Here is a 22,645-nt window from a genome sequence, read left to right on the forward strand (position 1 = left end):
AGACTCCTGACGGCGGTCGATTTACATAACAGAACAGATACAGGACTAGCTACCCCCGTGATGCCATATTTTGCAGGAAAATAGTTGGAAAACAACGAAGCAAAGGTACTATGCGGTTGGCGGTGCGATATGGGGCTTGAGAGGGCGGCTACTGCGGTGAAGGGTTATTTCGTGGCCTAGACTTCTTGTCTAAATGGCTTAGGCACCATTTCTCACCCAGCGGGTTTGTTCGAACCAAGACCTTAGTTTCTCGTTTCTTTGAGTTTCCCCTGCTGCATGATTACGTTACTGTTTTTCGATACAACAGGTTTTCTCATGGGGGATTTCTTAGCGATTGGAAGTTATTGTTCACCGCATGATAATACATAGCTTGAACAGATGTTATCATAGGCCGATAGTTCACGGTTCCTTTCTGGAGCATATGGCGGTGCACAGCCCTTTTGGTTCCACGTCGAAAGAATATTCTCAAAACTATTCCCAGAACGGTTCCGAATCCGCCAGTGGCACTTGGGCTTTCCCTATAATCCATTCTAGCAGGGATTCGGCGTCTTTCTTTCTCTTCGCAAGAGCTGGAAACCTAACCAGGTTGCGAGAAGACCGAGGATGCTTTTTCTGCTAACCGGTTTCCCCGTTCCGGGGGCTGACTTGGGACTTTTTAATGGCTCAAAATCGAATCCATCCCAGCGAAGAGAAAAAGATGAGGCATGTCTCGTCCTGAGGCGTGCGAAGGTTGGACTTTTCTGAGACGCCGCGAAAGCCAACAAAGAGTTTAAACCCACCACCTCGTGGGTAGCCGATGTTGATATTTATATTTCTTATTCCGACTTTATCGCAGTAGCTGCAGAGAAATAGCGAGGAAGTTTAGGAAAGGGCTGTCGCCCTTGGCTTATTGTTTCGAAGGCTGAATTGCTTTTCTGGCTTTGAGATGCCAATCCAGTTCCAATCCGTGCCCCATGGCCATACATAATACATATATGACTGGATCCCTCTCGTTTTCTGAACTCCTCAAAAGATCCCATGATGCTTGTTGAATTCATGTTGCTCACACACATTTCTCATAAACCATTTTAATTCACTGTTATTTTTTCGGATTCTTGTAGGTTCCGGTCAACCATTCTGATTTCACTCACCCAAAACAAAAAGCTTCGATTTCGATTACCAATTCGGCTATTATTCATTCGTCTTCACCCAGTATATATCCACCTCGGAGTTCCCATCGATAAACGGTAGCAGTCATCTTTTTGGCCACTTTTTTGTTCTCCTCTTTTTTTAACCGACAAAAAAGGGTTTTTAACCTTGGAATCTTTTGGCGAGGGACGGGATCGTTTTCTTTTCGAAAAAAAGCCGACCTTGCTGTTTGCAGTATCTATTCCCCTGAGGAAGCGGATTCGAATTCGGTCGGACCCGAACTCGTACTGGACCGGACTCGATTCGACTCACGCAATATTTTCCCCAGATAACCGTATCAAGAGGTTCGTTCGAGGGCAAGCAAGAGACTGGACGAGTAACCATAGTTAGATCCTGGTGTGCATGCAGAGGACGCACATGCCCTGTTCATCCTAGTCACAACCTCCCAAGACATTTTTCCAACCCGTCTTTCCCTTCTCTCCTCTGTTCCCGTTTCGACGGATTCGATTTCATTCTCTCCCAAAGAAATATTTCACCACTTTTCGGTCAGGAATCCGTGCCGTGTCCTGCTGCCTTTTAGTTACTTAAGTACCTGTAAAAACGACAAAAAACAGGACTTTCGATCCGAGGTAGCCCCGCTCGCTCTGCTAGACGAGTTTTGGGAACGAACGAAGGAATTCGACCTTATCGGCTTGCATTTCGACAAATTCTCCGATTGCAGCAGAATTTTTTTTTTGTCGAGCCGTGTCGACAAACGGGTCGTTCCCTTACATCAAAATCCGGGGAAAGAAGCAAAGGAGTACAAAGGCAAGCACAAGCGTAGAATAACGAGTGGGTCCGGGCTAGAAGAGTGAACCGTCCGTGTCTGAGCGGATACAAAAGGATCGAAGTAGTGGTCTTTCGTGGGGGATTTCTTATATCTCGAGGCATCTAAGAGTCAGTGGTTAGCAGTTAGCAGCGGCGGCCTAGACCCGACTGGACTCATTCTTTGACCTCCCAACCAACGCAGCCCGCCGGCTACGAAGGATCACACACATCCACAAAGACAGCACGGGGCCGTCCAACCTCCTCCATCGTCCTTAAACCTCACCATGTCCGCTCCGATCCCTTCCTCGTCGATGCCTTCGACTCCCTCTGCCTCCCGTTCGCCGTCTCCGTCATCTAGCTCGCCGCCTTTAACGGTGCAGAAGACTCGAGCAGCTCTGTCCACCGATATATCTTCAGCTCTAGCTTCAACCTCGTCGACACCTTCCTGGAGAAGATCCCATATCCGCTCCAAATCCTCGTCTTCAGTCTCTCCTCCTCCCTCGATGATCCGAGCACACAGTCTCCCTTTGCCAACCCGGATAAAGTCCCAGGGTCCGCCGCCGGCCTCTCCAAAATGGACGACAACTCCAGCCAGCCCGACTTACAGGAACTCCTTCGTCCCGACTTTCCCGTCCACCCCTCTCAACTTACCTCCCTTTGCCAAGAGACCGTCCTTTTTGAGAACAGCCACACCGCCGCCTCCAACTCCTCCAAAGGCGCCACCGGCATATCTTGCAACCGAGGTGTTCCCGGGAGTCAATAGCCAGCTGTCTAGCTACCCTCCATCCTTGACTAGCAATGCTTCGAGTCCAACTTCTTCCCGTAGCTGCTCGCCTTCCTTGACAACCTATAGCCTCGAAACCATCGAGGACTCTCCAGACGGCGAACTTCTCGCCATCCTCGAAGAGGAGGAAGAACGACAACAACGTGATGCTGCGGAAAAGGAAAAAAAGGACAAGGAAGACGACACAATCGGACTCGGTCTCTCGTTGGTAACCTCCTCCATGAACAACATGTCCCTCCGTGAGAGCAAGCGACGGCAAAGATGGAGTGTCTGCGGAGCCGAAAGAAGATCGGATTTCGACCTCGAAACCATCTACGAGGATTAGAAATCCCTCGACTACACCTCTCCACGATTCACAATACCTACCTTTTCACTACTATGAATACCCATCCACAAAAAACGGCAGGCAAAAAACGTACACATATATAAACCTCCCCTTCACTCATCAGAACACACGCAAGCAACATACACAAACTCTCCACTACGAAAAAAGTGCGCAAACTCGCTACTTTTTATGTTATCATTACTTCACTTTTCCTTGGTTTGTACTTGCAACCTGCTTTTTTCCCTCGGGTCGCCGTTCCCTTCCGATTATTTATAAACGAAGAAGGCCTTCTTGTTTGTTCAGTTTATACCATTACCATCGGCGCTCTGTCCGTTCGTCTCTTCTGCTTGTGTCTATCTGTATTAGCGAAAACAATCGTTCGTTTTATATAACCTTTTTTTTTTTTCCCTTGTTTTGTTGGGGGTGTATAACGTCGACACTTACATATACATACTTGCTTCCCTTTGTCTCAGTTGTTCTTTTTACTCGAAAACACACGCTTCCTCGCCCATCAAAAATCTCTTCCGCTTTTCCGTTTAAAGTCTTTTTGCTGCATCGATACCCGGAGTTTTATAGGACTGTTCAGGATTCTTTGGGGGTGTTTGTATTATAATTTTTTCATTCACCTATCATATCATATCATATCATATCATATACATATATCTGTCTGTCTATCATCATCATTATCATAATCATTCGTTCCTTTTCCTTTTCCTGTTTTTTGCAAGTCTCACAGATCGTGACGGCCTTTCTTTTCTTCCTCTGTTTTGGTTTTAGAACGAAGTTTCGAGACGAAAGTTATCATACCACTCGCTCATTTTGCATCCGGTGTAACAATAATCATCATTACTATCATTCCTCATATGCGCTTTTTCTTAGGTTTTCTTATTTATCTTGTTTTTTTTTTATTAATGTTAATTGTAGTATAGTTTAATAATTACGCATTATATCTCTATTATGCTTTACCCTCAAAAAGTTGATATTGAGTATCGATATCGGTTATTTGTGTTTGTATTCTTATACCTCTGCTCTATCGGTCATTGGTCTACAGCGGGCGAAAGAGTGGTTAATTGAATATAGCTTTCATAGACGTGGTTTTATAAATTATATTTGATCTCTCTGTTCTTATTTTTTACAACTGTAGGTACGTCAGTCCCTATACGTCAACCCCCCCCCAAAGTATATCAAATACAAGAAGCTTCGTCCTCCGACTCAAGTCCATGCTGATAACTATTACCTGAAAATCTCGGGTACCTTTGAAACCCCATAGCCATAGAGTTCTCCAAAAAAAAAAAAAAGAAGAAGAAGAAGAAGAAGAAGAAGAAAGAAAGAAAGAAAGAAAGAAAGAAAGAAAGAAAGAAAGAAAGAAAGAAAGAAAACCAGTGTAGAGCCAACGCCTACAGAGGATTAAGATTTGGGGACAATGTCTTCTGCGAGAAGGTATGTGGTGATCGAATACTCGTTGAGAAGCGAAATCTTGGGTTGCATTTGAAAATGATCGTAGAAAGTACGTACCATCGGCATGGACGAAGGCTATATCTCGGATGTGAGCCTCACAAGTTAAAGCGAGGTCCACTCGTGACTTATCCAGAATATCTTTCTATGCTGTGATAAATAACAAAATTATTAACGTAAAACCAATTACGACGATAAGAAAATCCTGGACAGCACTTTATACCTTTTGTGGCGTTATTAACAGACGAGTCATAGTTACCGGCCTCGGGCGGGGTCGAAAGCATCAACCGGTGTTTCGTGAGGATCGAAGCTGCCACCTCGACGCTGAGGCTGGCGTCCGACCCACATAACCCCCCAACTTTCCGACTGCTTAGCGACTGCTCAACTACGTTTGTATTCTCCACAACTAGCTTGAGCCGAGGATCGAGGCATTTTCGATCTAAAATTGGCAATATAATACTTATGTCGAAGAGAACGCGTCGAAGGCGTCCGCAAGTCTGACAATTTAACCGGAGTCCCCATTGTCTGTAGACTGGCCAAAAGCTTGGAGCCAGGTCTTGGAGCTTAAATACCTGCTTCGTATTCTCCACTTTGGGGTTATTGGGGGTGCGGTTCGGAAAGATGGGAGATGGCAGATGATAAATGGCAACATGATGGTTTTTGTCTTTTATTTTATAATATTTATATTAGCATTGTGTGGCTGTACATATCGAGTAGTTTCAATTAAGCTTGAATACAATATTCAACTTGCCGACCGAATGGATATTCAGCTCTAGAATTTTGTTAATGATTTTTGCTATGCTATCAAGTCAAATGGACGATGAGAGTTAAGTGTCCACTCGTATCAGTCGAGCATTGATGCATTTTATAACTCTTTTTGATTACATTTATTTATTCAACATCATTGAGGGAAAATCGCAACTAACAGTAGATCGTAGAGCAGTCGGTGCATGGGGGTATAGTTACGGGTCTGCTACCGGGCTATTGTCGTGTTGTCCTAACTAAAATCCAACAACAGACCCGCCGTCCGGTACCCAGACTTCGCGCTTCGAAGCTACAAACCCATGATATCTATTACTTTCCATCCATTCACGCGCACAATCAAAATCAAAAAGACAAAAAGCCGATCAAGTCGCCCCGTACCTAACCTACACTACAGTCTCCCTAATCTCGTACCCAGCTGCAGTCTACCCTCTTTTCCTAAAAAAAATCATCAAAAGGATCTCCAAACCACCTGTCCTAAATGACGTCCTCTGGTTCACGATCTAAACTATGCAAAAAGCAAACTCTGGGCCTAGATCTCCCTTACCTGATTTCTGATAACCCAGCACGTACATACCCTTCTAAACCTAGATCTACCCAGCCCCATCTACTATTTCCCTACTACATCATAACCGTCACATGGTACCTCCTTGATATTCCAAAAAATTACAACATGTGACGGTACCACAACACCTCTCCTCACCACCCACTTCACGCTTCATGGACTTACGTGTACATGGCTTCTACCTACTGTTATTTTGTAAACGAAATAGATAGCTGGTATACCGTTTCGAAAGATCCAGGAATATTAACAAACCCCTGATCAATAACCAGCGGCAGCAGGTACCCTCCATTTCGCACACAGGAATGTGCCTTGCAGCTAGCTAGCTGCGCAGCTCTGACTCTTTCAAATGCAAACGCCGCAGACCAACACCCTAAATGCAGGAACCAAAAAACAAAAACAAAAAAGTACTCGCATCGGACTGGCCTCAGATCCATACGTACACGCAAGATCTGAAAAAGAAGGCTGAAATGTTTATAGCAGAGTTCGTTTTTTCAGCTGCTTTCGGGATTTAGGATAGAATCCCGATTCGTCGCGAATATGAGATCGCAGGATTTATATCGTGCCTGAAAATAACCTCGCCGCATACGGAATTCACAGCTACGTCCTCAAAATCCTTAGGTGTTATAAGTCTATAATAATTTCATTCCTTCATATCTACACCGCCCTCGATCCGCCCATCTTCTTCCGTCCTACCCAATCTTAAATCCCTCCCGTGAAAAAAAAGTATAAGCTCAAAAAATCTACAAAAGAATCGAAACGAAGTCTATAAACTCGGTAACCAGGATAAGAAAAAAGGAAGATACTGATATAATATATCCCATCTCTTTTAACGAAAGTAATGAATATGACCAAGTACTAAAAGAAACATAAAGTGGGGTTGTTTGGAGCGGGGTATCTCTCAATCTCGATAACAAAAGCAGAACTGACGTTAAAAACAACCAAAATTTGAAACCCACCGATGCAAGTAACAAAAAAGGAGGTCGTAAAGCTTAACAGAGGAGGAGGATTTAGGGATAGAAAAGAAAAATGAGCAGGGAAAAAAGAGGAAATGGACGGTCTATAGGGTATGTCGTGTATGAGCAACATGCGAAAACAAAGAAGAGCAGAGAGAGAAAAAGCAAAAGACATCGACAGAATTTCAAATCCCCTATAGAAATCTCCCATTATGGATAACGCCGGCCGTGCATGTTTGAGACAAAAAGAAAAGAGAATCGGTCTGGATAGGAAAAGGAAGATGGAAAAACCCACGCTAATAAACAGCATGAACTGAGACTGGAGCAATACTAAGGAAGCAAGGGAGATCGAGAGAAAAAGCGGCGATGGAAAAACCCAAGAAACCAACCCTTCATTAGTAAACCGAAAAGGGATCATTATAAAGGTAGAACAGGAAAGCACACTTGTTCACCTCCCGTAGAAAAGATGAAACGAAAAGATATGTATCAAGCCATCGTAAGCGGTGCCTCGTGCTTCATATCCTGAGCGTGCGAAAGCTCAAATGACTTGAGCGCAGCAAGGTACTCATGCAATCCCCTCCTGGCCGCTTTCTGGCTTTCATTGCTCTTGGTCCTCTTAGCCGGTGGACAAAAGTTGGTATCATCGACTTCATAACCGAACGCAAGGTCGGAATCAGCCTTCGATGCCTCAAGCGCGAAAACCATATTATCCTCTTCACAAGGTGCATCATCACCCTGTTGACTCTTTGGCGGGATGGTGAAACGTTTCCCGTTTTGAATATCATCATCCCAGATGAAATCGTCCACGCCGTTAGTACCGAGCGAACCGCCGTCCCAAAGGCTGTGAGCATCTCCTTTGCTATCTTGGCGAGGGGTTAGGAGGACTCGTTGACGTTGCTGCAGGATCCATGCCTCCGATGGAGGGAACTTGGATCCGTGTGGGGCTGAGATTTCGTGAACATAGCGAAGGACACGGTTCCAGCGGAATTCACGAGAATCCCGGGAGTCGATAGTAGAGATTGCGTGTTTGGTCAAACGCTGGTAGTTCGGTCGATGGTATCCGGTGGGATATCCGGTGCGAGGGGCAATCTGCTGAACGACAGGATTGACAGGCATGATTGGGAAGTATGAGTTAATACGGGTTTCACGTGGAGTGATTGCAGGCTGAGCGAATGTTGTGCACAGTGGAGGATACGAGTCCTCCGGAGTTAAAGAAAAAAATCCACCAGGGAGGAAGCCTTGGGTAGTTGGGGTTTGTAGTTGATTTTGAACGACGGGCTGGGGGGCAGTTGTTGTTTGGATAGGTTCGGGGTTCAAGCACAAGAACGAGAAACCAGGGTTATCAACTACCTGCTGCTGCTGCTGCTGTTGAGGTTGAGTGACAGTTTGAACTTGATTCAAAGAAGACTGTCGAGAATGAGCAGAAGGCTTCGAGTAGGTCGTCGGTGCAACGGCAGGAGTGTTGATATTACCGTTTGTCGTATGAATAGAGCTATTATGAACGGAATCGCGAGCAGAAGGAGGTTGAGCTTCGAATGCAAATTGAAAATGAGAGGAATTAGCGACAGAGAACTGAGAGATCGAAGGACGGGAGGCGTGCTTCTTATTTAGAAGATCCTGGTGTAAGGAGCCCGCTCTCGTGTGATGTAGGCTGTGATTGGCACCGTGAGCACCCGCCTGAGGCCCTGAAAGGAACTGCTGCTGCTGCTGGACTTGCACTTGAGATGACTGCTGCTGCTGTGCCTGCTGCTGATTTTTCCCGTTCCCGACAATGGCAGCACCCCCTGCCCCACCGACGCTACTGATAGGCGGGGTGTGGAAATAGTAAGGTGGTGGGGAAGTGACGTTGGTGCCGTGATAGGATGTATGAAGGTCGGATGACGCCGGTGTTGTAGGCGTGACAAACACCGGAAGGAACTGCTGATAAGCAGTAGCATTCACACCACCATGAGGATGATGGCTATGATTCTGCCCATGCTGCTGCGGATGAGTCTGATTGCAGTGAGGGAAGAAGTTTGGTGGAACGGTGGACTGGAACATCGGAGCCAGAGTCGAAGCAGCAGCAGTAACGGCTGCTGAACTTCTTCGTCGTCGGTGAGAAGCTGATGTAGTAGAAGTGATGCTGTTGAGCAGCTTGAGGGTCTTATTTGCAGACATTTGCAAACCTGTTTGAGCAAATACTAAGACCGGCTGGTAAGAAGGAAGAAGCACAATAGCTATATGCTTTAGCCCGAGATTGATGCAGTTGGGACGAAGTTTCCAATATAATCTTAATCTGCGAGTGTTGCAATTTGACCTCAAGCAAATTATGTGTTGTCGGGCAATTTGCTGTCGAAAGCGGAAAGCCTATTATTTAACACCTCATTAGAAAATACAAAAAAAAAAACGACCGATTACTTGAATAGTATCGACAAGAGGTGATAAGGATATATCATGTGGAAGTACGTACCTGGTAAGAAACAAATGTGGGTACTGAGAGCCTCCCTTCAAAGATAGATCTTGCAATGGGGAATTAAAATCTAATTATACGAATGTGCTCTCAATACGGTCGTATGAGGTATTTAACTGGCAAAGTCGCAGATACTCCGAACAGCGGACTGAGGTGTCGAACCGATATAATAACAAACGTTGAAAACGTCTTCCTTTTTTTTTCTTTGCGTGATAATAGTCCGGTTGGCTTGCTTTCACACTTGCAGTTGGTATCCACTTTTTTTTTTCCCTCAAGAGTTAGATAGTATAACTTGGGCAGAAAAATTGATGCCTATCGCCTGGGCGGCGCTGCACGTTATTCTTTGACGCTAGATCTTCCGTTTTGTTATCTTTTAGATCTAATCTTTTTTTTCTCCTCAATTTCCTGTTCGGAGAAATGTCGATGGTGTGTGCGTGTTTCCTTAAATAGAAACTTCTCCAGGGGTTTGGTTTCCTCCCTATATATTTTCGTAGAAGAGAGATATAAATATCGATCGATATCGGAGGAGGCGTGTGGCGGCCGAAACGTCTATAATAGAAATTATATAATCGACTGGACGGAAATCCGAGTATTGTGTTGGCTTCGGTAGTATTATTGAGAAGGAAAGGCCGAAATCTTCGATCCGAATCTTCTGGCCAGAGTCATTTCCAATTTCCCTGAGCTTTTCGAGAGAGGTTATTTGTCTTCGTCTTGACGAGTTTGCCCTTTTTGACACTTATTATATAAAAAAAGAAGAGGGGGAATTATCAGGAGATATATAGCAAAATATATATTTAAAAAATGATTTCCTGTAATCACGGCGAGGTCCCGCGATTGATGATATACCCCCCAAGAAAATTTGCTGTGTGCCAGCAATGCGAGACCAACCAGCCCCAGTGGCCTGCCCAAATTTGATTCAACGAGAAAGAAAAAGGGTACGACCGGAACCGAACGAAAAGAAAAAATTTTTTTGCACCGCTACACACAACTGACACTGTGTATGCGTGTTTCGTGTGAATGGGCCGATTCTGGCTTCTCTACGGGTTTCCCGGGGATAGGATGGTCCTACCCATACGGCCTTGAACCAAGAAAAATAAGCAAACTGAGACAGAGGACAGGCCAGCGGCAACGAAAAACTTCACGAGAAAGCAAGTCCGGGCAAGGGAAACATCCGAACGGTCCAGTGCGTCCTACACACGTATGTTAGCTCCAATTGCAGACCTTGAGGGTTATCACAAAGTATCCTGTTGAAGTGGGGAAGCACAGGAGGAGGAGCTGCCGTAAGCTGTGCAATCACGGCCCCGGAAGCAAATCGCCATTGGAATGACCTGGCTTGGATTTCAATTCAATGTCTTTAAACGCCCTCTCGAACAAAGGTGTCAAATCCAAATGTCTCTGATCTGCAGGTATGAACCGCAAAAAGGAAGACCTGCATCAGCCCAGTTCAAAACCCAAGACATTTTCTAAAAGAGAGTTTTTAGAGGCGAGATTATATAATTGAGTCTCCCCTTGTCGATATCCAGTCCTTCGAATAATTGCCAATGTCTGACATTCCCAATACCTAATTACCTATCTCGAGACAAAATCAACCATCAAAAAGTAAAAACTCGTGAGACCATTATAACGTCGTTTTTGTGTCAAACACCAAAAATCTTGGTCGCGTTCTTCCGAAAAGCCTGAAATCTGAAATCTTGCTGTCTTTCTCGCCTAAGGAGAGATGGCAATACCAAGCGGCGGGCTGATAGCTTGATTTTCTTCCTTCCATAGAAGCCCCTCGAATTCCGAATTAACAGCTAAGGAATTATTAACAATCCGTGACTTCTCGTTGGGCTGATACACCTGTTTCGATATGATATGGTTGTGCCCGTATGGGGTGATTCTCATGATCCAGAAAGTTAAACGACCCCAAAAATGCACATTACATGTCATATTTCTCCGCATTTCCCTTATGCGAGGTAATATAAGCAGGCCATTTTATCAACCAAGGAACATGTAATGCTCATGTGTCTCCAGTCTACCAGCCAGCGATAGCTACCTTGTATAAAGTAAAGCTTACGTATTATGGAATTCGGATTGGGTACCTGGTATACACCTCGATAGACATGTCATCTATGTCTATATGCTACCATACATCTCGGCCGGCAAACCCTCGTATGATATCACAAGCACGAGACGGTGACATGTCGGTTATTTTGCATGCACAACCCTGGAGCCAGCTAAGTTATGGTTATCAATAACCTCTTCCCCAACGTATCCCGGAATTCCCAATGAGAAAAAAAGGAGGCTCGCCGGAGCAGCATCCCCAATTCAATTAAAACCCCAGATCCAGCCTAATGACCCTAGACCACTTTCCCAAATTGAGTCCTCCGCCGCCTAAATCATTACCACATCCGTAGGCTTTGACGAAAGAGGGGTTTCCGGGTTTCCAATTACCAGAATAAGTATGTCTCACAACCGCATTCTGGGCCGATTCGCCAAGGCCTGTTTGTCATATGAGAAAGAAAAAAAGAGAGACGGGTATTGCGAAGTTCGTCCCGAGATAATCCGTTGCCTTTGGTGTATCTCCGAAGGCGCGCTTGAGAACGGCCTGATTCGTGCTACATACGTATAACAGCGACATCTGGAACCTCCATCCGGGCCGTTCGAGGTTTTTTGCCTCCCTCCTTCCCGCCTTTAAGCTTTCCGTAAATGCTGCCTGATACTATTAGGTACTCGAAAATCCGTCCCGAAGTTCCAGGATTTTTTATGGAAGGGAAGAAAATTTCCCGTAGGCATGAAAAAAAAAAAGTTGGGTTTATGCACGGGGTATCGCGCATGAGATACAATCTGAAGCCAACTAACTCGGTCGCAAAGGGTGTTAAAAAAGGCCTGTGACCTCGAGCTCATCACGCCTTTCCTTCCGGCGGCCGCGGTCGCAAATTTTTGAAAAAAAGTGCAGCAAGCAGCTCGGGAACTCCCATCTGCCAAGTTTAGAGCTTCATGGCCCGATCTCCAATATGATGTAATTGATAATTAATACAAGCCATCCGACGCGAAGAGCATTCCAAAGACTTCAAAAGGCAGAGTAATCATAATCATACTCCAACCGAATAAATCTCGCCAGGTCACACGGTCCCTCAAAATTCAAAATATCCGCCCTCAACCACATCCCTCGAATCTCACATCTTACGGAAGGTGAGTTCGTACATATATCACCCTCGAGCTCTGGCGCTCCAAAGGGCGCTGCTGTTGTGCACCGAGGTTGCCACTTGAGCTCCTTGCTCGGAATAATGGAGCACCTTAACAGGTTTTTTTTTCTCAGGTCAGCCAGCTTTGGGAGTTTGGAAACGAGCTCGGCTGAGTGGCTCGCCTGTGGTGCTTTGCTTGCCTGACTTTAACTTGCCCTACCGCGGGGCGATAATGAACACCCCCACGCTTGCACGTTTTTTATGTATAAGGTTTATTTTCCTTGGGATTGTTTTTCATCGAAATTGAATTCGTTGGCGTCATTTAGTACTATATTCCAAGCCTTTTAATCGATTTTTTTTTTTTGTTTTTCCGTGATATCGATATTCGGGTTTCGGCCGTCAGTCAGGTCAGGCTTGGATTGTTTCGTTTCGACTTCAGTATCATGGCCAGCGATGTTATTGACCACGTGTCGAATAAACTGTAATTTCTCGAACGCGCTCAAATATCCCATCTCCCAAAGAATTTCGAAAAAAATCCTTCTAGCCTTTCTAAAAACACAGACTAGAATTTTGTTAAAATTTCTAACGTCCGTAGATCAATGGAGTACCTTCTACGCCCCCGAGTGACGTCGGGGTGCCGTCGAGGTGTCGTCAACGCAAATATGTTTTAAGTAGTAAGCGTATATAAAAAAGCTCGCGCGGCCAGACGGGCCTGGTTGTAGACATTTAATTAATATACCTAACTTCGCAAAAATAAGCCTACGAAATATCAAGTATCCTGCTGAAATAACCGTATTATGTCAAATTACCAAAAAGTATATCCCCGTTCACCGGTTAGGGAGTCTGGCGACGAGTTCTCCGACCATATACTAACTCACATCCAATATAACCAGACAAACCCAACCAAAGGCACAAAAACCACCTCCTCCTCCACCTCCCCAAAACTCGAACATTCCGGCCCCGTCCTCTCCGACTCCCTCGCCGCCTCCTCCCTGCGTTCAAACGGTAGTTTTTCAAAAGGAAACCCAGCAGGCATCCTCTCCGCCATGTCCGCAAACACCACCCTAAACCGGGGCGACGACACCATCGGCGTCCGACGAGTCCACCCGGGTGAAGATGGCGGTGGGCATGTCGGCGTCGCCCGTATTGATACCAAAGAAGAAGAAAAGTATGAAACTGAGGGAACGGGGAAGGGATTTGTAAACCCGCATTACGGACAGAATTGGGACGGGGAGGATGTTGATTGGGATGAAGTTGCTGGGAGGAAGAAGAAGGAGAAGAAGGAGGATGAGGGGGGGTTCGGAGAAGGGGTGAACGTGGTGGATAAGCAGCCGGAGATTGGGAGTGATGAGGATCCCGGGCGGTATGCGGAAAAGAAGTTTTTGGAGAGGAATGCGAGGGAGCCGGGTGTGCCTGAGGGTGGGAGCGGGGAGGGGAGAGGGGAGAATCCTTATGATGTTTTGAAGGATAAGAGTCTATAAATTCTGGTATATCTTGTGGAAGTAATGATATCGGGGATACTTTGATATTTGTAGTATGATTGATCAAATTGAAAATGATGCTTTGGTGTGAATAGCCCCGTATTGATTATATTTTGAAGAAAGATATTGCCATGGAATCACCCGATATCATGATATTGTAGTTTCTTGATATGTCAAGAACTTCCTTGATGTCAAGCTGCTTGGTAGAGTTAACGTGGACATCGCGGGGAAGGTAAGAATCTGCGTTGCTTGTTGCAATTCCCCACCACCGAATTCCATCCCTCCCCGAATCCCCACTAACCCCATCCCTCGAAACCTCACCATGCACCCCTCCTACCCCCTCCTCATCCGCCTGCCCATCCGCCGCGCAACCTCCCGCCAATCATGGACCTCCTTCGTCGAATCCGTCACCTCCCACCACCCCCCACCACCCCTCACCTCCGTGAATCCCCTCCCCCATCCACCGACTCCTCCCCACCTACCGCCGCTTCATCCCCACCTCCCGTTTCTCAATCTACAAAATGACCGAGATCCAACGAACCATCGATGAAACCGCCGATTACAAATTAATCTTCTACGCCCCCGTGGACTCCGTGAATCGTATCAAAGATGCGATTTTTGAGGTTGGAGGTGGGGTGTTAGGTGGTGGGAGGTATACCAGATGTTGTTTTTCGAGTTATGGGACCGGACAGTTTAGAGCTGAGGTTGGGGCCGCAGGTGGGGAGACGGGGGTATTGAATGTCAGGGAGGAGGTTAAGGTTGAAATATTGTGTCATGGGAAGAAGACTACCAAGGCGGCGGTTAGGGCGTTACTTCAGTAGGTTTATCTTTTTATACATTTCTGTGGAAGGATGCTGATGATGATGGAAAAGTACACATCCACTCGATGTCCCGGCGTATGAAGTCTACAAAACGGAATTTGGATTCTTACCCCATCAATTGGTCGCACAACCTACGCCAGAGGCACGACTAAGTTGGCGTCCGCGTACACAGGAGGAAGAAAAGATGGCGAGCGAAGTTCAACATAAGATCTCAAAGCAATTTGAAAGTGCAAAACTAGCTGCTAGACAGGCAGCTTCTCAAACGGTCCAATCCCAGGAACAAAAGGATGTTTCGCCGAGGAGTAAAGACGGGAACCTTACTGCAATACTAGACTTCCTCGAAAAGAATTCAGATAAAGAATCCAAAGACGGCGAGAACACCCCATCGTCTTAATCTATACCTATCTCTATCGATCAACCGTATCCTACAAAGCCTTCAAAAGAATCTATTCCGCCTCAATACTCTGCAGTCCCCTCATCACACTCTCAAACGCCACCAACGCCGCCGCATTCGCCGGAAACGCCCTCAAAAAACATGGCAAAAACCCCCTCCAATACCCCATATACCCTCTCTCCCTATACACCCCCCTAACCGCACTCCACCAAGTCCTATGCTTTCTCTTATCCATCGCCAACTCATCGGTCATAATCCTCTGTTTAACAACATCGCTCGGATAACTCGTTATCCAAAAGACCTGGGCGCTTAACCCGCCAGCCCAGAAGTTAATAGCCGGTGCGGATAAGCTTGTGTTTCGTTGAAGGTATTTTGTTATAAGGTCGTACGACCCCCACCAGCAGAAGAAGAAGGTACGGAAGATTAGGGTTGATTTTAGACCGTGGAAGATGGAGAAGACCCCATGTTCTCGAGAGATTTTGAGGATACAGTCTATGGGACCGGTGTATTTTGGTTTTATTATTGTGGAGGGGGTGGCGGGGTGTGTGTGTTTTAAGGTGTGGTATTGGACCTGGAGACGGGCTTTGACGTGTTCGATCGGGGCGGCGATGAAAGAGACGGTCTAAAAGATATTAGAGATGGATTTGATGGGAAGACGAAGAAGGTGGAATACCCATCCGGCGAGGATTCCGGCTATGCCGTGGCCCGCGGAACTTAGTTTTGGGATCGGGTCTAGATCGGAGCGACCACCCGGTTCATCCAGATGGGGTTTCGCACGAAGGAAAGGGCTATCGATGTCGAGGAGGAGCTGGCGGTAATTCGATAAAGAACCGAGCATGCTTCAAACATTAATTAGCAAGTCGATGGTTTGGGGAGCAGGTGCGTGCGGGTTCCATACACCGAGTCCATGAACATCCATCCGACCAGCGGAGGGGTCGCTCCTGTATATTAATCGTAATTTGTATTAATACGTAGTGTATATAGATGTAAGATAGTGGATATAGAGTACCTTTGTATAATCCACGGATACCTTCATTCTTGACCGTTTTGAGAACGCAATCGAGGGGGCCTTTGAATTGGGAGGCCGGAGAGGTCTGGAGACGGACTTTGACGGTGTCGAATCTTTTTATATCAAATTAATTTCGGATTTTATATCGATGGACATTGATATGGAGGGGTTCATACGGATGCCCCACTATACATCGGCGCCACAGATCAATTGGTCAATATCTTTAACATGCATATTTGCGCATTGAAAGAAACCGTATCGGTTTGAATAGATACCTGATAGCTTTGCTACGAATTCGAACAAATGTCAGCATCGATCGCGATACGATGGAGTAGATACGGACCCACCGATGCCGGAGAAAACACCAGCAATGAATCCCCGGTGCGGCGCATGTGATTTCCCAGTCTGATCCGTCATCCTCTCCCGTCTACTGACGATGCGATACCAATTAAATGCGAAAAAAAAATAAGACTCGCGTGGAAATATTTGATCTTACAAGAGGGAGCAAAGCAAGTAATTATATCTTCCCCAGTCCGCAGCCTAACAGCTTGAGTGTGGGCCGGGGGGACTAAGATATTTCCGGGGAAGTTCAAACAGAAAACTGTATTCGGCTAGTGCTGTCGACTCGAGCTCGGGACAAGGTTGTTAACCTTAACCATGCAGCTTTTTTGCAAAGACGATACCCGAAAAGATTAATTTTTTCTAATCCAGGATCTGTATCTATCTTCATGCTATATTTCTCTGTATTTTATATCGTCTAAATCTTCTACTGCACAAATTCCTCGCGGAGTTTACATCCCAATCCAGTCCGACAATCATAATCCAACATCTGTGTTGCGCTGGTCCTGTTATTCTCAACCTCACCCCATCCACCATCGCCGTCTCCCTCTCCTTCCCCCGACAATGATCATACGGTTCGCCTCTTCTCGATTATCGTCATCCTCCAAAAGTTGACTAGCCGGTTCTCTACCGATAACAACAATGTTTCGTCCTTCTGGTCTCTTCAAATCCGTGCCCTGTCCGAAGGTCTCGACGTGTAGTTTACAGAACTGTCTGTTCTCTCATCAGGCTGTAGTCGTCGAACACTCTTCCGCTCCTACATCTACATCCATATCGACATCAACATCAGCATCTTCAAGCACAAAATGTATATACCCCTCTCCGATATCAAGGACCGAAGTATACACAGGCGCTAATAACAAAGTCACAGCCAAAGCTGCCGCCCGAAATGAGCGCAGTCCAACTCCCCCTCCGCCGCCAAAGAGGCGTAGGATCGACGATACCCACCACATCAAATCCACGGAAGCCCCCTCGAACCCCATCATCAAATCCATTCTCAAGAAACCAACTCCTCAACCTTCTTCCTCCTCACCTCCTTCATCTTCAACGCCGTCACAACAGCCGCCTCCTAGTTCCCAGGACACCGAAGCCGGGAGGTACCTTACACTCCAAACAACAGATAAAACGACAGGAATAGTCACAAAAACGAGGATAGAGAGAGCAGGTCCACCGTTTTCATCTTCGTCGACATTAAAATCTACCGCCACCCAAGCAGTAAGAAACCTGCATACCGCCCCACCGAACCAGCCATCCACCCAACTCTCCGAATCGGATGCCACAAAACTCCTCCTCGACTTCGGAAAGCCGAAACCAGGCCCTCCTCGAGAACCCGAACGCCTCATTCCGCGTACCGTTCCTCGCCCCCCGACCACTTTCGAAAATAGATTAAACATCCTCGTACAACTGCACAAGGAATACATCCGACTGGACCCGGACAGCCAAATGACCGTGGCGGGAAAACAGAGGATGATAAAACTCGCAAACGATGAAGAAGCCGAATGGGCCATTAAGGATGTTCATGCTTATAAAGGTCACATGAGGAATCGAATATTTTCTTTGATGAGGATGAAACCGGAGGATTTTAAAAAGGAACAAGAGGAAAAGGAAAAGGAAAAGGAGAGGCGGAGGAAGAATCTACCGGATGGAAACGAAGAGTTAATAACAGGATTAACACCGGAAGCCGAAGTCACAGCTCTAGGAGGATACGTCTCCACCCTCCTAACTCTAAAGGCAGCCGAATACGTCGTCCTCCCACCATCAGAAGAAGACATCCGTAAAACAAAAGAAGGTCTCGAAGCCGCAGAAGGAAGGGAGGAATGCGATCGTTGTAAAACCAGATTCCAAGTCCTCCAAGTACGAGACTCGGAAACCGGAAGTTGGGTAACAGGCGGCAGTTGTACCCATCACTATGGAAGATTTGTCACCGAAGGCGGCAGAAAACAGTGGGGTTGCTGCTCAACACCGCCGGGGGAAACACCAGGTTGTGTAGAACATACAAACCACGTCTTCATGGTCAAAAGCCCGGTCCGACTCGCCAGCATCTGGCAATTCGTCGAAACCCCTTCAGCACCAGCATTATCACCTTCGGAAACACCAGCTCCCTCGGAGACTTCGAAGGCCATCGAAAAGGCAATCTGCATGGACTGTGAAATGGCATTCACAACCAAAGGCTTCGAAGTAATCCGCCTAACGGCAACCCGTTTCCCAACCTACGAACCCATAGTCGACATCCTCGTCCAGCCCTACGGCGAAATCCTCGACCTAAACACCCGTTTCTCCGGCGTAACACAGGAACAATTCGATACCGCACTCCCCTATAACCCTTCCGCAGAAACCAATAAAGATCCCAAAATCCTCTTACGAGCATCGAGTCCCCTCGAAGCCCGCGAAATCCTCTTTACCCACATCGACTCCTCAACAATAATCATAGGCCATTCGCTCGATAACGATCTGAAATGTATGAGAATCATACACCCACGTATTGTTGATACTGCTTTATTATATCGACATCGAACGCCCGGGATGAGGTTTAGTCTTAAATATCTGGTGAAGACGCATCTGGGAAGGTTCATACAAACGAATGAGAACGCGGAGGGACATGATAGTAGAGAGGATGCGAATGAGGCGGGGAATTTGGTGAGAAAGAGGATTCAGAAGGATGTCAAGGCGGGGAAGATCGGGAAGGATGGGATTTGGGCGGGGGATGTGATGTATGCGTTCAGAAATGCGGGGGGAGAATAGTAACGATAACCAAAATAAGGTTGTTGCGAAAGAGGAAGTCAAGGTGGCGGCTGCTCAGGTGAACTGACCGATTTCTTAAGAGAGGTCGGATTCCGTGTTTCAGGAACATAATCAGGATCATGATATACTCTACACAGAGCTAGCACCTCGCTTTTTTACTACAAGGAATATCGGAGGTAGATAGATACCCTCACAGGCGGCATATTATGTACTATTAATACACTTTCCACTTTTAGGATATAACGGACGACTAATCGTTAACCAAAAAACTACAACGGTGATAACAACACGCAGGTATACAATATCGGAAATCGTAAGATGGGTATATTTGTGATGATAGTATAGTATATGTGAAATTTGACATTAAATAGAAAGAAGTGAAGAAAAGGAAAGTCATAAAAGGTCGTAAAAAGATGTATTGTGCTAACATGGATATCCGCCGAAAAGGAAATTTTTGAATATAAAAAAATGAAAGAAAAAAGCACGTTAACCCTGCCGGTCCTGAAGGTGATATCATGAAGGAAAATGCGGAGAAAAAAAAAGTGCCAAAGTAGGTATACCGAACCCGCCTTCCCAAAATCAAGAAACATAAACCCTCCCATTTCTCCTCCTCCTCCACCCATTGTCACCCTGACTAATCCGTATCCAACAAACAAAGCACCTTAGCCCTAAATATAATAGTCCTAAGCCCGTAATCATCCCCCTTCTCATTCCCCCACTTGATAACCGCCGGAAACGCGCAAGCACCGACCATCTTCCCCCTCAAATCCTCATCCACATCATCTTCCATTCCACTCGCATCCTCCATCCACTCCGGATCGAATATATGGCCCACAGGGCTGACAACGTCAATTCTCGCACGTTGTCCCTTAAAATGATGGGAGATTCGAACTGCGTTTGCGAGTAAGGGGATTAATGCGCGTGAGGCGGTGTCGCCCGGGCGTGATTTGTGGCCAGGGATGAGGGAGAAGACGACGGATTCGACTTCGGAGCAGCAGTCGACTATTGCGGATTCGGAGTTGTCTTTTACGGGGTGAGTGTTCGTCAGGAGGGCGATGGAGAGGGCGCGCCAGCGGTTTATCATGCCGTAGTTTGCTGTTTTATCCATCATCAGTTTCTCGATTCATTGGTTTATAGGAGGAGGGGGACATACGCGGCACAATAGCCGAATGCTGCGTCAACATGACTTCGATCCCCCTCATCGCGGCCTCCTGCCCTTCCTCCAACCCCACACAATACCTATCAAATATCCTTCTCAAGATAATATCCTGCACGACAGCCTGCATCACCGTCATCCTGCTATTACTCATCGTCAACCTCGCGAATTCCGGTACCGCATGACCAATCCTTGCTTGAATCCCTCGGTCCTCCACCATCTCCGGCATTTGAGAAGCAGCTTTGCAATGTTTCCACACCCAATTCCTCAACTGTGTCGCAAATTTCGTAAGTTCTTCCCTAAACCATTGATCATCGACCACCCCCTCTTCCGCCTTCGCAACGGATAGATATGCTGTTACATCGTCCAAATCGTCTTTTAGAGTTTTAACTTCCTTCTCGCGTTTTTCCATTTCTTCTTTTAATTTTGATTCTGCGGATTTTAGGGATTCCGTGAGTTTTGTAATTTCGGCTTGGTTCGCTGCCATCATTTCTTGCATTTGCGTGTGGAGACCGAAGATTTCGGATTCTTTGAGTTCGAGTTGGGCAGCTACTGCGGGGTCCCAGCGGGCGACTTCGTTGCCGGCCTATTCCGTAATATCCATCAGCTTTCTTTTCAATATAAGTATCGAGGGGTTTGGGGGATATACCGCCATCTCGGCAACCTGCGCCCTCAACCCCGCAATCTCTTGTCTTAAATGTGAATTCTCCGCCACAATCCCCGAATTATCAAAATACTGCGGCGGCGGCACACCCCTAGCACCAGGCGGTGGTCCATGCCCTCCCGGCCCCGGCGGCGGGGGGTATCCACCACCGTACCCATGAGGACCCGGCGACGGTCCAAGCGTCAACTCACTCCCCTCCGGCGAATTCCCACTTTCAGGCGTATGATCCTCTCCGGAGTCCATATCGTAACCCGGTTCCGTAGCCGGATAGTTCCCCGGGTGGACATGATGATGCGATAGAGGCGGAGCACCCGGTCTTCCTGGCATTCTGCCCCCGCCGCCCATACCGCCTCGATGGAACGGACCGCCCGGGGGTAATGGGTGGTGACCTGGTGGGGGATGGTAGGGATTAGTTTGGAGTGGAGTGCGGGGGCGTGGAGTTATGGGGCGTGAATGGGTACCTGGTGGTTGTTGAGGGGGGTCGTAGTAGCCTTGCGGTGCTGGCATTATTTGTTGGGGGGTGGGCGGGAGGGGGCGCCGCCGCGCATGGGGGTTCCGCGGCTTCGAGTCATTGTTGGGCCGCGTCCGAGGTGGGCCATCATCTACTCCTCTGCTTGGTATTGTTCTATTGCTGGTGTTGAGAAACGGGGTCTGGACGGCGGTTGTGGTTGGTATCGATGAGGAAGAGGTAAATCGAAGCTATAAGCTGTCGTAGGAGCTGACTCTATACGTCGCCTGTCCTGGGATTAACGGTTTTCGTGGTCCAATCGTAAATCGTCCTTTCTGTGCTGGCAACTTGTTGGATTTTTTCCTTCCCTCTCTTCCACTTCCTTCTTCTACTTCTCCTCGAAACTTCTACAAAAAAAGCCACAAGTATTCGGGATTTTCCAGGTTGGACGGTAAGGGAAATAATCGGATTCCTTGGTTTCAATCGGAGTTTTTCGTCGAAATATCGTTGATGGGAGGGGGGAAGAGATAAATAGGATGAGAGAAAAACTGCCCCGCCAAATGTCGCCAATGTAAGGGTAGATAAATGCGCCGTAAAAACGGAAGGCGCTTAGGAAAATAAGGATAGGAGAAGTAAACAATCCCTAACCAGCCGACCAGAATACAAAAATAAAAATAGAGAGGAAAAGAAGAGGCGGTAAAGGGATGGATGGGAGGTTAATTCCGTCGTTAAATGGATAAGATAGATAACGCAGAAAGGCGGCGGTAAGCTGGCCAGCGCTGAGTTTTTTTTTTTTTTCGTAACACCAAAAAGTTGTATCAGACCCGGTCTCTAAAGTAGGTAGGTACAGGGGTGGGAATCGTGGCGGGGTTAAGCAAGTTTTAAGCTTAAAAAATCTTGTCAAATGTAATGTCGATGGGGCCGCGGGGTAGTTTTTAATTGAGAAAACTACATGCCTTCGTCGTCGCCGGTTCTATCTTATGTAAACAAAACTCTTTGCATCGGATTTCGAATTCGAACTTGTTAGGAAAGGGAATAGGCAAATTAACCGCCAACAGACAAAACCGGGAATGATATATATCATATCGATCAAAATGAATTCCATCCTGTGATAGTCCAAAAAAAATTTTTTTTTTTGTTAGAATTGGAAGATGCATGGAAGCTTCGTGAAAGCAAAACATGACCATGCCAGCACC

At 46.7% G+C, this 22,645-nt stretch overlaps 7 protein-coding genes across 8 annotated transcripts; 4 read left to right on the forward strand and 3 right to left on the reverse strand.

Annotated features, from left to right (window-relative positions):
- Nucleotides 1-2,219: 2,219 nt before the first annotated feature.
- DFL_009374 (uncharacterized protein) lies at nt 2,220-3,044 on the forward strand (the record flags this gene model as incomplete). Its single annotated transcript, XM_067639246.1, has 1 exon — nt 2,220-3,044. The coding sequence occupies one exon, from the start codon at nt 2,220-2,222 to the stop codon at nt 3,042-3,044; it is 825 nt and encodes a 274-aa protein (XP_067487054.1).
- A 4,221-nt stretch (nt 3,045-7,265) lies between these two features.
- Nucleotides 7,266-8,936, reverse strand: DFL_009375 (uncharacterized protein; the record flags this gene model as incomplete). The annotated part of the gene is made up of 1 exon (XM_067639247.1): nt 7,266-8,936. The coding sequence occupies one exon, from the start codon at nt 8,934-8,936 to the stop codon at nt 7,266-7,268; it is 1,671 nt and encodes a 556-aa protein (XP_067487055.1).
- Nucleotides 8,937-13,192: 4,256 nt separating this feature from the next.
- DFL_009376 (uncharacterized protein) lies at nt 13,193-13,876 on the forward strand (the record flags this gene model as incomplete). Its single annotated transcript, XM_067639248.1, has 2 exons — nt 13,193-13,210; nt 13,289-13,876. 2 exons carry the CDS (start codon nt 13,193-13,195, stop codon nt 13,874-13,876), a joined length of 606 nt encoding a protein of 201 aa, XP_067487056.1.
- Nucleotides 13,877-14,397: 521 nt separating this feature from the next.
- DFL_009377 (uncharacterized protein) lies at nt 14,398-15,091 on the forward strand (the record flags this gene model as incomplete). The annotated part of the gene is made up of 2 exons (XM_067639249.1): nt 14,398-14,693; nt 14,749-15,091. 2 exons carry the CDS (start codon nt 14,398-14,400, stop codon nt 15,089-15,091), a joined length of 639 nt encoding a protein of 212 aa, XP_067487057.1.
- A 52-nt stretch (nt 15,092-15,143) lies between these two features.
- Nucleotides 15,144-16,517, reverse strand: DFL_009378 (uncharacterized protein; the record flags this gene model as incomplete). Of its 2 annotated transcripts, none has more annotated exons than XM_067639251.1 (7): nt 15,144-15,713; nt 15,765-15,930; nt 15,990-16,032; nt 16,101-16,213; nt 16,277-16,286; nt 16,376-16,387; nt 16,448-16,517. In XM_067639251.1, the coding sequence occupies 7 exons, from the start codon at nt 16,515-16,517 to the stop codon at nt 15,144-15,146; spliced, it is 984 nt and encodes a 327-aa protein (XP_067487059.1). The 2 variants fall into 2 exon arrangements, with proteins under 2 accessions (XP_067487059.1, XP_067487058.1); XM_067639250.1 differs by having other exon boundaries at nt 16,444-16,492.
- Nucleotides 16,518-17,081: 564 nt separating this feature from the next.
- DFL_009379 (uncharacterized protein) lies at nt 17,082-19,181 on the forward strand (the record flags this gene model as incomplete). The annotated part of the gene is made up of 2 exons (XM_067639252.1): nt 17,082-17,247; nt 17,311-19,181. The coding sequence occupies 2 exons, from the start codon at nt 17,082-17,084 to the stop codon at nt 19,179-19,181; spliced, it is 2,037 nt and encodes a 678-aa protein (XP_067487060.1).
- Nucleotides 19,182-19,815: 634 nt separating this feature from the next.
- On the reverse strand, nt 19,816-21,508 carry DFL_009380 (uncharacterized protein; the record flags this gene model as incomplete). Its single annotated transcript, XM_067639254.1, has 4 exons — nt 19,816-20,276; nt 20,335-20,923; nt 20,987-21,390; nt 21,463-21,508. The coding sequence occupies 4 exons, from the start codon at nt 21,506-21,508 to the stop codon at nt 19,816-19,818; spliced, it is 1,500 nt and encodes a 499-aa protein (XP_067487061.1).
- Between the last annotated feature and the right edge of the window lie 1,137 nt (nt 21,509-22,645).

Source organism: Arthrobotrys flagrans, assembly GCF_004000055.1.
Source record: "Arthrobotrys flagrans strain CBS H-5679 chromosome Unknown unitig_1, whole genome shotgun sequence".
Lineage (NCBI taxonomy): Eukaryota > Fungi > Ascomycota > Orbiliomycetes > Orbiliales > Orbiliaceae > Arthrobotrys > Arthrobotrys flagrans.